Source organism: Epinephelus fuscoguttatus, linkage group LG7, assembly GCF_011397635.1.
Source record: "Epinephelus fuscoguttatus linkage group LG7, E.fuscoguttatus.final_Chr_v1".
Lineage (NCBI taxonomy): Eukaryota > Metazoa > Chordata > Actinopteri > Perciformes > Serranidae > Epinephelus > Epinephelus fuscoguttatus.
In genome coordinates this window covers 26,045,438-26,062,017 of record NC_064758.1, presented here as the reverse complement: position 1 = coordinate 26,062,017, position 16,580 = coordinate 26,045,438, and the positions used below count along the sequence as shown (strand labels likewise).

The window sequence follows — 16,580 nt, the reverse complement described above, 5'->3', positions numbered from 1 at the left end:
ATCGCCACCTTAGAATTATAAGGTTCTATCCGTAGTCTGAGCAGTTTCGAGATATTGAGTTTTGCATCCGAAAAAGCATAGGTGATATGAGCTTTTCTGTTTTCTAAACTAAATGTCCAAAAATGCATAGAACTTAACAACCCTATGTTAGTAAGATAGAACCTTATAATTCTAAGGTGACAATATGCATGCTAACACGCTCACAATGACAATGCTATCATGCTAATATTTAGCAGGTATAATGCTTACCATAATCACCATCTTAAGCCCCTTTTACACTGCCAAATTTTCAGCAAATGGCGGCTTCCCTCAGAGTGCATCACTGTTTACGTCACACGCTGAGCTACACGTTTTGTTACTTGCTCACGCCCCCCACTGCCCCAAAAAAGGCGCACTCTGTATAAACAAAAGTAGGTAGGTGGTATTTTGCCGCACTCCCCAATTTTGTTTTTATATTGCCAATGCTGAAAGAAGACTGATTGGGCTTTTTTGCAAATTTGAACAATTCCTATTTAAAAAGGGCTGTAGATTAGTGTGTGCTAACATTTGCTATTAGCACTAACAACAAAGTGAAGCTGTGGCTGATGGAAATGTAATTATTTTGAGAGGGGCATGAATAATTTTACCAAATTTAATTGCATATGCCTAATAGCTGTTGAGATCTTTCACTTCATACCACAAATGTCAATCTCATGGTGGCGTTATGAGAAAAGTTAGAGGATCCTCGAAGTCAGAAGGCTCCATCCTCTGGGGGCCATGAATGTCTTTAAAGTTTCTTGGCAATCCTCTCTAATGGTTACCGTGATCAGGGTGAAAGTGGTGGAGCAACAAACAGACTGAGAATCGTGTTTTACCTCCACGGATTGAACAACATGTTGGGTATTATCATGTATTATCTATGCTATAGAACTAAATATGAACATGTTTTATTTTTTGATCTCAGAGAGAAAAATCACAACTTAGTGCATATCCTCTCTGTGAGCAAAGATCTCGCATCCATTTTATCAATTAACTAAAATGCAAAGACAAATACAACAAAAACTGCGACCCCAATCATTCCAAAATATTAACAGCTACAATCTAAAATAACGGCTTCAGTGTGACTCTATTGACTGTCTCTTGGTTTGCAGTTTTCCATAGTATTCCTTTGGGCTTCTCAATTTTCATCTGGGCTTCGTCATTACAGTAAATGGACAAATGTTTTAGGGGCAGGGATTCTGTGTGGTGCGCTTCATGGTTTTTCTATTAGTCCAATAAACTGTGAGTCATATCCCACCACTTACTCTGGGAAGTGGCAACAGAACAATACTACAATGCTACAATTTATTTACATAACCAGGAGATTCGCATAGAGATTAAGAATTTCTTTTTCAAGGGAGTCCTGGCCATGACACAGTTACAGACAAGAAATACAATAAAAGACAAAATTCAAAAGGAAATAAAAGATCTCATATTTCAAAAAAGGGAATTTAAAAGAGTTAGTTTCATAACCAGGTAAAAACACCTTCTCTCTCTAAATCTTTCATCTTGGATTTAACAGGATTAATTCATTGAGTTTTAAGTCATTCTGCAACATATTCCACGTCGAGAGTGCAGAACACACAAATGCGAGCATTTGGAACAGAAAGCATTGTCCAGTGCTATTTATGAAAGTGTCCTGCTGATATTTAACCTCATACAAGCCATGTTGCTCTTTTTTATTTCAGTATAATTGAAACCACTTACACACTTCGCCCATTCACTCCGCAACACAGTTCATCCACCTGCAGCTCCTGAGTGTGTGTGTGTGCGTGTGTGTGTGTGTGCTTCTGTAGTGATAGAGTGTTCAAAGGCTGCCTGGGGCTATTAAGAGGAACAGTGGAATAACAGCTGTACACTAACACGTACACACAAAAACAAGCACACTCACTCACACACACACACACACACACACACACAGCCCTTATGGCACAGCTGGTATCAGCGTTCAGGAGTCTGTCCCAGGGTGCACTGCGTCTGTTGGGCATGCACCATTGCCCCTCAGAGTGGGTGCCAAATCCCTGCTCTCTCTAATGACCACCATCTTTCAATGTCCTCACATGGCTTGCCATCATGGTGTGCCCCCCACCTAGACACACACTGAAGTTTCTTCAGGACAGAGGCTGACATCATCTCTGCCAGCATGAAAACATATCTGCACTAAAAGAAATAAATAAAAAAAATGTACACGTGTGAAGCAAAGGCAGCTTCCCCTTTCAAAAGTGAAGCAAGTACAGGAAGTACCTTCTCTGCATCTCCACTCCACTTTTTCTTTCAAACAGCCATAATTCACTTCACCAAAAAACATAATAGCACCAAGAGCAGGTCTAATCTGTTCACATGGAACTGATTAATAGTCCACAGTCTATCTGTAGATGCCTGCATTCAGTTGGTTTCAGCAGAGTCGTGGAAAACATTTTTCATGCTTAGCAGCACATACAATGCGGCCTGCTGCTTCCCTATTCCACTCCATACATTCTCACAGTCTCAAATTGATTCTAGCAGCAGCCAGCGTGAAAGTGGAAGGAGAGAGCAAAACATTGTGGTGGATGTATTAAGGTAATATTCATCCTTGCAAGTGGAGATTTATTATGGGAAGTTACACTTTTTTGGACGGCAGTTTCATTCGAGTTTGCTTTGAAGGCCTCACAAAGAAACGGGGGAAATAAACGCACCACCCACAGAGGAGAAGAATACTTTTGAGTACCGCAAAACATTCATCAGCAGATACTAAAGCTGAACTGAATATATGCAATATAATAAACAATTTGGAAAGAATGGAGAACATAAAGTATAAAGTAAAGAAGATAAACAGTTTATAATGGAATACATTCAGGAACATACGCAGCATTAACAACTCACTACGTATTTACAGTATAAATATGATTACTTTTATATGATATCAACTATAGCACAGCTAATGCTGGAATTCTGAGGACGATACTGATATCAATGGGAGTTTTAAAAATCAGACAGCAATGGATGATAGTATTGTCTTTAAATGTGGAGATGCATGTGGTCAGCATCAGTGTTAAGGAACACCATGGCATTCAAATAGAGGTCAGTTTCTCAGCTGTAAGAGTGCCAAATATCATTCCACACACCACATGACCACAGCTTGTACTACTGCGACCCAGCAGGACTAATCCAAGTCTCAGTGTCATCAGCATATTGTACAGAAAACGGAATACATCAGACATTTTTAACTCTTTCACCATCAACTTTGGGTTTCTAGATTCCCAATGCCCGACTCACTTAATGAGACTTCGTGGGCATCAGCAGTGATACCTCCTTCACAGTAACCAACGGTCACCCCGCCTGTGTACAGCCATCATCTTGATCGCTCATTGAAAGTTTGCTGATTTTCTATGGAGCCGCAGTTCCAGTCAATATCAAACAGGATACTCATTTACTGCTGTTAGCCAAAAACAGCTGGCCAATTGTAATTCTTGGCAGCCATGCTTTTCACATTTTCCAAACTAACTTGACAGGTTCCAAAATCCATTAGCGGCCATTCAAAATGACAAAGAAGTCCCATGCAGTCTTTGTAGTATTTCATCAGACTTGCTCCTCGTTATGATGGTGTAACAGCTCAACAGATCCTTTTTTATTTTATTTTATTTTATTTTATTTTATTTTATTTTATTCTACAGCCCATTACTGATTTGTATGCCAACACAGGAAATGAAAAATTTTCTAAGAGTGGGGGAAAATAATCGATTCTTAGACGCATCGCGATGCAGACGTGGGCGATTCAGCATTGTTTCACATTCATGTTAATAATTGATTATCTAAGTGTTTGTTAATAATGTGATGCTGATTGAATGAAAGAAGCCAATTCAACTGCGCTGGCAATGTAGCATCCGGACAGTCTATCGTATGGACATGCTAAAGTTAGCTTCAGATTCATCCTCAGTAAAGGCAGAGGTTGCAAGTGTTGATTTGATTTGATGGCTAAATATTAACATTTGCAAGGTATAATATATGGCCAATACTCTCTACGCCATCACCTAGTGACTAATGTCAACAGAGAGGAGCAGCAATCTGCAGTTACGTTTACAAAAGAGACCAGCTGACCAACACTCATTGCAGAATTAAACAACTTAAAACACCTCTTTGGTGATGTGACTAACTCGATGCTCAGTCTGTTTTCAACTCAAAAACAATCTGAATACACCCTTTGAGCAGAAGTTGCACCATCCCACAGTTATCAGAGTAAAATGGTCAGTGTCATTAACTGTTATTGTGCTTCAGTGTGATTTTGTTGAGTCATTATTACCACTTTCAGCAGTAACACCCTTAATTTGTCTCATTATTGACTGTTTTTTGTTTGTTTGTTTTTTTTGATTAAAAATATATCCATCAAATATACTACCAGAATACATTAGATTTATCAAATTTACAACCATTTGTATCATAAAACTCTAAATTTTGGTAAAGAGATCTTGGTAAATTGTGGTAAAGAATTATTATAAATGGACATTTCAGCTGATTGCTGAACCTAATTTTTCATTTCCTCATTTTTAATTAGACATTTTGTATCCACCACTCTGTTTATCAGGCCCTCTGAAACTGAAAACAATCAAAAGAATATTTTCACCTATGGAAAGTCTGCAGAGGCGTTTTTTGTTGTGAGGGGTTGCACTGCTTCCTAGCATTGGAGGCTTGATGGATGTGTCACTAGGCCCATGGGCTGCCTGAAACTTTCTTTTATATTATGAAAACAGTTCACCAAAATGTGTTTCGGAAAACATTTGAGGCGAGAAATAAGCCATGCAGTTGCTAAATCTGTCTTCATTTTCGATGGACAACAGTTAGTTTAAAAGTTCTTCAGGAGTTTCCAGAGGCATCAAGTCTCGGTGGACACCCCTGATTTGCACAAAGTAGCCTAGATTCAACTTTATACAAATGAGGAGTGGACGCTCCTTCTCTTGAAATGCAACACTGCGCTACCAGAATGCAATGCATGGCTGCTTACACAGACGATAAATGGGAATCGTGGAAATGACTGACCCAGTGGACAAGCACAATGGCAATTTTCCTACTGCTAACCTCTTGGAAGGAGGGAGCCTGAAAAAGTCTGTTTCTGAAAACCGCAGAAAACTCTGGGGATTTTGTTTTTGGGTTTAATATACTTCAACCAAGTACTTGAGACGGCTCAATCAGGTCTTGTACAACTCAACAAGCATGACCATAAATTAAAGCATGACCAGCAATAAGTTAAGCTCTGGTGATTCAGTGATTACCAATACCATGTTATGACCATTGGATAAATCACAGGCGAGGTGAGGACTAAAACGTAAAATCGACTTTTATGCACTTGAAAAATAAGCAACAATTTCTCTCTGTGGACTAAATGTGGGCTGCTTTCTTTCAACACAGTATCTGTCTTTGTTACTGCACATGTCAACAACACCATGTGATCAATACGGCTCTGCATTGATCCAAAGTGATCCTTGTGTTTAAGTAATCGTTTGTCACTTAGTCAGCGCAGAGCATTACCACAGTGTCATCTGCACATTAGCCAGGCCAGGTCACGAGCCAATAGAAGCATAGCATGACATGTAAAGGAGACACAACAGGAAACTAAAGTAAACACACACTGGTAGAGTGTGAGTAGCAGGGAAAGGCTAACTAAAGTGCATGTGTGTGTGCTGATATGTGCGCTCTCACATTGCTGTTTATGCATAGCTGTATTCTTCCCCCCTGTGTTACAGTAGCAAGTGTGTGTGTTTGGGTGAGATGATAGCAAGTGCAGGTGAAGGTCATCAAGAGGAGGGGCCGCGGCTGTTGTCCCACTGAGCTGGATTTGGCAGCACTCTCACAATCTATGAGAAGTGTTGTGCAAATGGGGCGCAATGCGGGGCTCCGTAAAGTACAGCCAAACTAAGTGTGTGTTTGTGCAAGAGTGTGTGTGTGTACGTTGGCAGAGTTGATGCAGAGGCAGAGGGGGTGACTTGGGACAAATAGTGAGGCCGCCCGAGAGTGCAGCGAGTGCTCGACATTGTGCTAGGCCAGCGGAACTAGTTTTTTGAGGGTGTGCGCACCACAACTTGCTCCAAACACTGGTGTGTCCCAAGATCCCCTCCCATGTATTCTTTAGTGCCGTGGCTGCATCCTATCCATTATTAAAGCGGAGGGATGGAGGGAGAGGAGGAGAGAAAGTGCGAGAGGGAAGGGGAGAAAGAGAGGGGGAAAATAATTGGGGGAGGCACAAGGACAAAAAAAATGCATGGGTGAGAATTTTGACAGAGGGAAGAGTTGACAGAGAGGTTGAAGGTAATAAAGAGAGAAAGTAAAAGAGACGAAAGACGCTCAGGTGCCAGTTCATCTTCAATTCTGAGCATAGAGCAGAATTATCCTAGCATGCAGAGGTTTAGGACATTTAAGGAGGTATTTGTGATTGATGGAGCAGCTGTAATGGGTCTGATGTCCTCTCATCTATTCAGTGTATTGCTTTATACGGGCCAGCTTTACCTACAGCACGCAGGCTGGACCCAAACAACCGGCAGGATGATGGATGTGGACAGCAGCAAGTCACAGACAGTCCTTCACACAATGCCGCACACGTTAATGTGCTTAATAGTACTAGTCCCGCCCCTTTACCAAGTTGCCTAATGTTTACTCTCCGCATGCTGTCCAGTGTGGAGCACACCAGGTGAGCAATCTGTCATAATTACAGAAATCTGAGTGTGTGTGTGTGCTTGTGTGTGTCCGTTAATGTCCGGTGCAGCCACGGTGAGATGCTCTTTATCTGTAGGCCAACAGAGGCAGAGCCAGGCCCGATCGGCCGATGACAGATGACAGTGGATATTTATCTTCAGTGTTCACATTCATCATCCTAATAGCACAGAGTGTAAGGTGTTACGCTGTATGCAAACACTATGCGTGCATGTCTGTGTGTGTGTCTTCTGCAGAAACTTCAGGAACCGGGAAGAAAAATTTACTTCCTTACAAACACAAATTAACTACTAAATCAAACACTTTTCACGCCAGCAAATGAACTTAGTCAAAGAGATTGGGGATGAATCAAAGAGGTAAACCGCACAACAAGTCATCAAAAGACACTTGATTTTCTAAGCCCACAAACACAGCGTCAGCAGTTGTGCTCTTTAAGAATTTAAGTTCTTTAATCCCGTAGCAAAGGGCCCCGCTCCCTGCTCCTGACCTCTCCGCAGCAAAGGCAGGGTGTTTGATTCGCGGTGGCTTTTCTCATGCTTTTCTCACCAACAAAGCACTAATTACAGTATGAGTGAGTGGCTGTGTTGGCTAAAGCTGGCCTGCTAGGACATGAAAGGATAGCAGCACAGGCTGCACTCCCGCCTGCTAACGCTGTAATTAACTCTGTGACACGGCATTCCTCCTTCTTTCACCGCTCTCTTTCTCTCTTACACACACACACACACACACCTCTCTATTCCCTCTCCCTCTACGAGCGGTGGAGGAATCAAATTTAGTAAGATCATGCTTTGGTCAATGAGAACAAGAGGGGGAGGGAGAGAGAAGCAGGAGAAGAGATGGGAGGGTTAGGGGAGGTTAGGGAAAGAGGGACAGTCATCAGTACACACCCCTACACACCCCCTTCCCTCACCTCATCGCCAGCCGTGCTGAACCAAACCTGACAGCTATTCAATTTTCCCAAAGCTAAATCTAATCTGCAGCCGTCTCCCCCTCACTGACACACTGTTACACTGGAACGCCTCAGCCATCACCCACCCTTGGCAGCAGATTGGCACCATCACACATACTTCCCCCTCTACTTCGACACAGACACACATACACAGATATACAAAGTCATCCATGGGGCAAGAAAGGCAAATAGAGGGCGAAAAGAGAAATAAGTAAAAGCGCTCTTCAAATGAGTCTAAAGAGCAAGTGACGGAGTTTGACCATAAGATTTTGAATTAATGGACCCAAAAAAATTACTTTTAAATACCTTAGCAGCTTAAAACTCAGGTTTCACCAAAGACGTAATATATTTTATTAACCTGGAGATGATCATGCTTTTGGTCACGTGTGCATTAGTGTATGCATTTGTCTGTCCACAGCTAACTTCACATACTACTGGACCAAACAGCCAAATATTTTGTATGCACATTTATGACTGTATGCTCAACAACCTCTTGTGGTTGTGTTGATTCACAGTTGTTTAAAAATGTGTTTTATTGACTGTTTTATACCGTCACTGACCTCACTCTTAACCAGCTGGTTGGGTCTTCAACAAAATCTATGGATATATATAGAGAACTGTATCCAGTGTTGGAGGACGGGCCCTAAGTTTGACTTCCTGGGGATGTAGAATTACCCAGATCTTCCACATCACTGGGGCCGATAGAGCAAGCACACTAGAGACTTTGCCAGCTGAGCATCTAATCTCTGCCCGTTGGGCCGTCTACCTACAGTTTGGACCTCTGATAACTTGGATGGGAATAAAATGATTTAGTCGTATGTTTCTTCTAGACTTTCAAAATGTTAGCAGGCCGAGTGGATGAAATCTCAATACTAAAATGAGTCCTTTTGTGATTTGATACTCAAAAAGATATATCCACTGATTAGCAGACGTCTCTTTCCTAATTTGAAGTCAATGAGAAAAAGTCTGGATAGGCCCAATGGTATCGTGACAGACCCAGAAGTTGTAGTTACAAGATTTGGCCACTATGTCAAATTGGCTCCAAAATGTGGCACACTTCCTGGGGCCTTATCTTGTCTGTTGCAGGCCAAATTTTTTTTTTTGGGCTTTGTCATGGCTCAAAAACTGAGATCCACAGAAAAGTCTACAGCGTCTGCAGATTAATTTCATACCTGATATGTTATGATCCACTAAAGTCAGGCATGATACGAGATGGAAAAAAAAAAGAAGGTTTCCTTATCTTAGCCGCCATCTTGACTGTAAAGGAGGCGGAAGGGACAATTCCACCAGGCGCATCATCTAGAGTGGCCACGACCAGATCCGGGGGCCACCTGGTGAAGATCTGCACTCTACTGAGTACACTTTTTTAATTTGTATAATTTCTTCCACCAGGGTGAAACAGCAGCTTGCTTACAGTGAAGTGTGCCATAGCCAGGATTTTAGAAATATTGATGCCACTAAAATTCCTCCAGCACAACCCCAACCCCCAGCGAATCTTTTTAGTAGCCACCAAAAATGTCTATGAAGTTTTCTAATCAGATATCTTTCCCTTTGTATAAAAACACTCCCAAACAATGACAGTGTCATCCTAAAAATTAATTTGTGGGTTTATACATATATAAACTCAGATAAAAAAAAATGTGCACATTCCCCAAAACAATACTGTGGTCATGACATTGGTGCATCAATGTGTATGTACGCAATAATACACAGAAATCACTCTTGTATTGAGTTTATCAAAGTAACTTTAACAAATACATATAGCTAACATAAACGAAACATTTTCTTTCAGATTTCTTAAAAGGCCAATTTATATAACAATTAACAGACATTTAAAATGCATCTATTTCTATTTAACAGTGACACATGCATAATATTCAGAAATGAAAAAGTAATGTTAAATCAAATAAAAACTTTAAGTACTGTTTAATATGAGCAAAAAAAAAACTCATATCCGCGCACAGCAAGAATCATTCTTCCACTGTTGTCATCCGAATATGTAATTAATTTTAAATGAACGTGAAAAACTGAAATGCATAATCATTTCCACTTCTAAATTAGATAATTTGTCATGCTCTTAAATCTGGTTAGTGTGACTAAAATACATATTCAGAACAAAAATAGAAGGTTTTTTTTTCCCAACACAGACATACAACTGCCTTCTGTGGAAATATTAAATTATGCTTCTGTGAAACAGGTCTCATAGAGAGGTCTCTCCGATAGATTAAAACATATCACTGTTGTGTGTAAATCATTTAACTCACCGTGTATTACAGAACTCACTGATCTCTTAAGTTTATAAGATTCTCTCACAGCCCATTAGATACTGCTAAGTGAACTGGCATTAAGGGAAAAACATGTTGGTTTTTTGCACTAATCTGTGTGAAAGACGCTAAATCGAGTTTGACTGACAGAGTTTAAAACAAAAAATAAGTATATTTTGAAAAGATGGCACTGTTTGGTTTTCATTTACAGGTTTTTTTTGTCTGTCAGTGATGATTTTGTATCGTGTTGAAATGCCACAAAAATATATTAAGTTTATTAAAGTAGAGAAAAAGCTAGTTATATCTATCTATCTATCTATCTATATTTATTTATAGATAGATATAAGCTGTATTTTTTTAATTACATCACATTAATTAATTAATCACATTTTCATATATACCGCTGAAGACACCCCAATATTCATATTTATATGCTCATAATTCTCCCCACCCCCCACCACCACCACCAAAAATACAGGGATTAAAAAAATGCTGTTCTGCAATAGACAACCAAGACCCACTGTCACTATAATCATAAATAAACTTAACAAATAACCATTAACAGTACTAAGGCTTACGTCCTCTAGTTTAACGGTGTACTGCAGTCCTGATTGTAGTGTGTCCAAGTGGTGTTGCCGTACCCGAGCAGAACACGGCATATTCAACAAATATTAATTCCTTTTTTTACGCTTTTATCAGATAGCCCACGTGAAGTCTGAGTAAAGTGCCAATTATTTATGCTGAGTGTGTAGTTTATGTAGACAGTAGTAGCTTTCATTTATTGCATATTCATATATTGTACTGCACAGCCGCAGTTGTTGTTCCTTATAAATAATATGAAATTAATTTTTTAAATTTTGTAATTCGGGGAGGTCAAACCCTCAAGCAGATTTGGTCCGCCTAAATGTTGACTCCATGGCTACAGCCTTGATATATACAGTATATATACTTTATTTTCTTGCTTTGTTAAGGCGCACAGTATTCAATATTTTGGCTAATGCTCATGCACTTATTTGATTTAAATCAGTTAGTGATAGCAAATATTTTGTCGCTAAAATTGATGATGACTGGCCACATCAGTGTTGCTCTCCTCTTTCTCTCTGTACTCCATAAACCCAGCATGCGCTCGTTGTGCATCTCTGCCTCTTCACTTCACTGGACGCCTTCAATTCTGATATTTATTTTTCATCCACCACTTCTTTTTTAAGTAACCACTTCACTTTGTCTTCCTTCACTCATTCTTTAGGAATCCTGTCAGCATGTCAACATGCCAGTGGCTCGCCACACTGAGCTCTTTGGTAGTAAAGGAAAATGGTATGGCGCATCACACATGCACACACACACACTCCTTCCCCACCCAGGCAAATCGATTGCCAGCATACTCTTGTCACACATCATTACACCCTCCTATCATCCTGTGATCTTTTGCTGTGTATACCGTGCGGGTGTGTGTGTGTGTGATTGAGCATGCTTTAAGTAGGTACGCACAAACTTTAACACACACACACACACACACGCTGCAAACACATACGGCCACTGCAAACAGCTTATGCTTTTAAAAATAGGAAAGCAGACGTGCACAGATAACTTCCAGCGAGCCACTGTGGCGATCCCACAGAATGATCATTTGTCTTCTATCTTCCATTACCAAGAGGCTTGAAGTTATTTCAGCGTGGCATAATGTCCCACTACTTTGATTCCAGAGAGCCATAACATCAGTGAGGTGAAAACTAGTCCAGCCAACAACACACACACACATACACAGACGCAGACACAGCCATCACAGCCAGGCTGGCTCATATAGACAGGTTGCTCAATGATACATGAAATTAAAGATTTCAACAGAATAGCAGTGAAGAGGGTAAAACACACAGAGCTAATTCTAACTATCAGTGGGAGATGTTTAATGTGTCTCAGACAGAAGTCGGCTGTCCCTCGCACGGCTAGTGTACGCGGTATTGTGTACGGTGTCCTATCACTCATAGGATAGGACGTGTGGTGTTTTTGTACATACAGTGGTTAAGTACACTGCTAACGTCTGATCTGTGTAACGCACTGAAGGCATTATTGATCATGTTTTTTTTTCTTCTTCAGGGAAACACAAGTGCACACACACATACACACATATGCCCTGACTTTTATAACCTTGAAATAAGAGCCGTTTCCGATGGATACAGGAAGTGGGCTGTGGCGTGGGGAAGGAGGGAGGGAGGACAGATCAGGACAGGAGAGGAGAGGAAAGAGGAGACGGGGGGTCTGGATCAAAGGCCAAATATGGCCTAACCGGATTATTAAAAAATATACAAGGTTTTAAATTTGTTCTCTGAAAACAGCTTAATTTAAATGAAAGTCATTATTTTAAAATACTAAGATTCATATCATTTCTGCACCCTAGGTCCTTCGGTAAATTATGTTGTTTTCCAGCTTAATAGTCACGCAATAATTGACTATTTCAAGTTGTGAATTCGCTCAAAATTGATTATACAAACTTGTTTTTATTCTGACTAAAATTACTGAAAGCATCCATATGAATTATCTGTGAAAATATTAAATTAGGAGGCTAACGTATCTGGATTAGGGCTGTCACTCATTCGAAAACAAAACAGTCATTTATTGCACAATGTTCTGTTATTAATTACGATTAACCACACTTGGGCAGTATTTGAGAACGTCTCTCATTCAAGATGATTACATTGGAAGTAAAATCAAGTCACAAATGAATGCGGAGTCAACACAAAAGAAGTATACAATTCAAATTCGTGGTATTTTAACTCGGAACATAAAGTAAAAGCATGAGCCACAATAGGAGCAAAAGACAGAAGCTAAAACCTGATGAGCGTTGTTCATTATGTTCCTTCTGTGGCTGCTTTACTGAAATTTATGTACTGTACTGATTAGATTGGTACATTGTCATCAGGCAGCTTTTAAATAGTTTATGCACCCACTTACTCTTCCACCTTTTTTCTTTCTTATTGTGTCAGCAAAAAACATAAAATGTGTTCAATGAATACGACCAAAATATAAATTTTAGGATATTTTTTATACGTTATATAATTTGTTTTGGCGGTGGCGGCACAAAACTTTTTTTTTTAAATAAAAGATACCATGATGTGATGTACATTCAAATAATGCCTTGTGTGTGTCTATTTATGCAGCACTCAGGTTGAGTTGCACGCATAGTGTATCTGTGTTTGTGTGTGAGAGGAGCTCAAGCAGAGGTATGGTTATTTCCAAGGGAGTTTTGTTACGCTAGGGTCAGAGAGATAACTGAAGAGAGACTGAGTCCATCTGTCCCCTGCCCAGGGGAAACAAATACACACATATACACACAAACCTTGGTCTTTTCTCCTCAGCACCGTCCCTCTCTCTATGTACAACAGTGTATATGCCACATTCTTTCTGCCTATTTAAAAGCATATGTGCCCTCGGGGGAATTGTGGACCCTCCTGAGCGTTCCTGGACAAGAGCTACTAGACTGACACACAATGAGGCACAACATACAGGACACTGTGACATGTTGCCAAAAGCCCGCGAGTGACTGCATGTGTGCATTTGTACACCCTGCACATCTGACAATGCCATGCGATCCAGCAAGTGGGCACGGTGAATAACGCTATACTTCCAACGTACCAGTTTGGTGTGAGAGATGCACTTTTCCCACAAAGAGGTCTCGAGTCTTTTCTTTGCTCAATTAACCCTGCGGCCTTCATTTGCATTTCATAAAGAGGTCGTCACTCTGTGGGAGGGTTATCTTCCTTTTTGAGGCGGAAAAAGATGAGAAGGGGGAACATTTTTTTTATCCTATCAAAAAGATAACACCACTTCCTCTGGCTTCTGAGCGGCTGATGACATCCACGCTGTCGGCCCATATGTGTCTATGTGACTGTGCGTGTGAATATGCAGTGTGTGGTCGTGTGCATACATTTATGTGTGTGGGAGGGGCACTCATGTATAGGGTTCATGCGGAAGTTTATACGTCACATCAGATCATTAGTTTCGGTCTGTGTGACACCGAACGCAAGCCGCACACCACAGTGGGTCTCTGCATCCACCGGGGCCTCGAAGTGATGGCCCCAAGCTCAACATTGTGTCTGAGCGCCCGCTGAGAGGTTAGCTTCAGCTTGGCCCTTTATCCACCGGCTATCCATTAGCCCATTTTAACTCATGCTTCATCAACTGACCCTCCATTAGGAAAATTTGCATTCCATCAAACTCAAATCTTGCATTAATGCCACAAAGCAGAGTGGACGAGGGATGGAAACAGACGGCAGAGAGGTACCAAAAGAGGTAAGGGGGTGTTAGAGATGTGAGGAGCTTTCAGTTGCTTGGCAAAAAAAAAAATTGCGCTTTCTGAAGAGTATATTCGTGTGTGTGTGTGTGTGTGTGTGTGTGTGTGTGTGTATGCTTGTGTGTGTGTGAATGCATCTGCCGGAGAGCCTGTGAATTGGACACCCATTTAAAAAGGCACATGTTCCGAATAAGCTTTTAAATCTGTGCCTACCTAGTCGATATGCATTACCGATTCTCAAGTGGCTAAAAAGCACGGGTCCTGCAGTTTAAGAGATGAAGAGTGACATTTCTCTCAATTCAAAAATTACTCAACAGCAGTCATTTCGGCAGTCGTTTCTTCTCATAAGCTGGTCTTTTCACATCCACACGGCAATTTTAAAAGTCTCTCAGAAAGGTATATTTAAGCTTTTAAATAAACAGTTACTTTACCCACATATCGCATCATACCAGCTCTGCGAAAAAGAAAAAGTGTATCTGTAGTGCAGAGTGTGTCCCTGGATGTATTTACACACTGGGATGGTGTAAACACTTTTTTAAAATAAAAAAATATATATTTCAAGGACAGTCAAGCTCCCTTTTTTAAAAGAAAACCTCTTCTGCTCTACCCAGCATTTTGCAAGAGTCAAACTGCCCACAAGAAAACCCTACTCGAGTTCAGTCATGTGGACATTTGAATAATACTTTAATTACTTAGGGTTTCAAAGTGTGCCTTCAATTTGACACCTTAAGTCCAATTCAGACAATAAACCCGCTCACCTTCTGCAGCAGCTGGGAGCCGGAGTACTTTGCTGAGATGGACTTCATCTCCCCACCAAATGCTGAAGCCCACAGCTTCACCCTGCAGACAGCACACACACACACGCATGGCACACACAGACAAGCAAGAAATCAGAAACAGTCTTACAATATAAATTTACACAGTTCGCAACTTAGATTAAGAATTAACACACTGATTAAGAAGTACTGACAAGTCTGCTGTTTGAAAGATTTTGCAAAAGCACTCATCTGCAAACACTGCCAATTTTACATTTTATACTTGATGTAACATAACGAGGAAATTTGGATGCAAAAGAGGAGGCACACTCCTTACACACACTTTGAAACAGCAGTGGAAATCATTCAATAATAGGTGAGAATAACACATCAAATATTCTTTGTAGTCTCACAGACCTCGGGTATTTTCAATCAAGTGCTGCTTTAAAACTTGGAGATTCAAGTGATGCGTAAAAGAGCATCTACTTACACGGACGGAGGGATGCTTTGGTGGGTGCCTCCCACCTCAGTGACCCTGGTGCTTAGAGTTGAGAAAAGTAAAAGCAGACACGCACACCACGCACTGGGAACCACACAGTTTCGATCCACCCGCATCTTGGGCAAAAATACCCTCCCTACGCGCACAGAGCGAGTTATGGGCTTATGCTGCCACCGTGGATTTCCCCCCACACACACCTTCAGAGAATCCAAAAATGAAACAGGAAAAAGGGGGGAAAAGATGGAGGGAATCAAAAGTCACCTATGCTCACTGACTAGATCGTTCATGGCAATGGGATCAGCTGTTCTTGGTGCGGGACGCGGATGAGCGATGCGCCTTGGGAAACGGCAGGATCCTCAGCTGTGTGAGTTATCCAAAGTGCCGCGGTGTGGCCGCGCTGACCGGTGCGGTGCACACGGCTCTGCTGCCCGGCGGAAAGTCGAGCTCGACTCCTCCGGCGGGGAAAGTCCGCTCAGACGCTTTGTTTGACCGACCTCACCCGCAGAGAGCACAGAGTGGAGGCTCAGGGGGAACCGGGGGGAGATCATCAAACGATGCAGCGCACAAGAGCACGCCTACTCCTCTTGACTGATGCGACTGCCTCCTCTCTCACTCCCTCTCTCCCTCTCCCACTTTCTCTCCTCCTTACTCTCAGGATCTGAGGACAGGCTCAGGATGCTGTTATTGTTGTTGTTGAATTACGCCATACTTCTGCCTCTCCCTCTCCCCCACTCATGGGCTCTAATACAGGGCTATAATGGCTAGCCTTTAGCTTTCATGTCAGATCAAGTCATGCACTGTATGCCCAGTTCACTGAAGCAGGAATTACTGCCAAAGTGCTGACGAAAGACAGAGAGGGTGAAGAGAAAAGAAAGTGTGTGTGTGTGTGTGTGTGTGTGTGTGTGTGTGTGTGTGTGTGTGTGTGTGTGTGTGTGTGTAAGAAAGACACAGAGGGAAGTGGGGATGTGCAGCCTCTTGGTGGAAGCAGGGAAGGACCACATGATAAGTCAGCAATGCTGCACAAAATCATGTCAATGAAATGCACTATTTGCAGCAGCGATGTGGCACTGGCAGTGTGTGGGCATATGGGTTGTGAAAGAGGATGAGAACCTCCAGGCGACGGACC

At 41.5% G+C, this 16,580-nt stretch overlaps 1 protein-coding gene across 2 annotated transcripts in view; it reads right to left on the bottom strand.

Moving 5' to 3' along the window:
• Positions 1–15,991, bottom strand: part of cacna2d3a (calcium channel, voltage-dependent, alpha 2/delta subunit 3a) — a 151,736-nt gene extending 135,745 nt beyond the window's left edge. For both annotated transcript variants that reach the window (XM_049580558.1, XM_049580559.1), the window contains exons 1-2: positions 15,446–15,991; positions 14,959–15,040 (exon numbers count right to left, since the gene is read on the bottom strand). In XM_049580558.1, the coding sequence (XP_049436515.1) occupies positions 14,959–15,040; positions 15,446–15,570 (207 nt within the window). In that variant the 5' untranslated portion in view covers positions 15,571–15,991. The remainder of the gene's footprint in view (positions 1–14,958; positions 15,041–15,445) is intronic.
• Between the last annotated feature and the right edge of the window lie 589 nt (positions 15,992–16,580).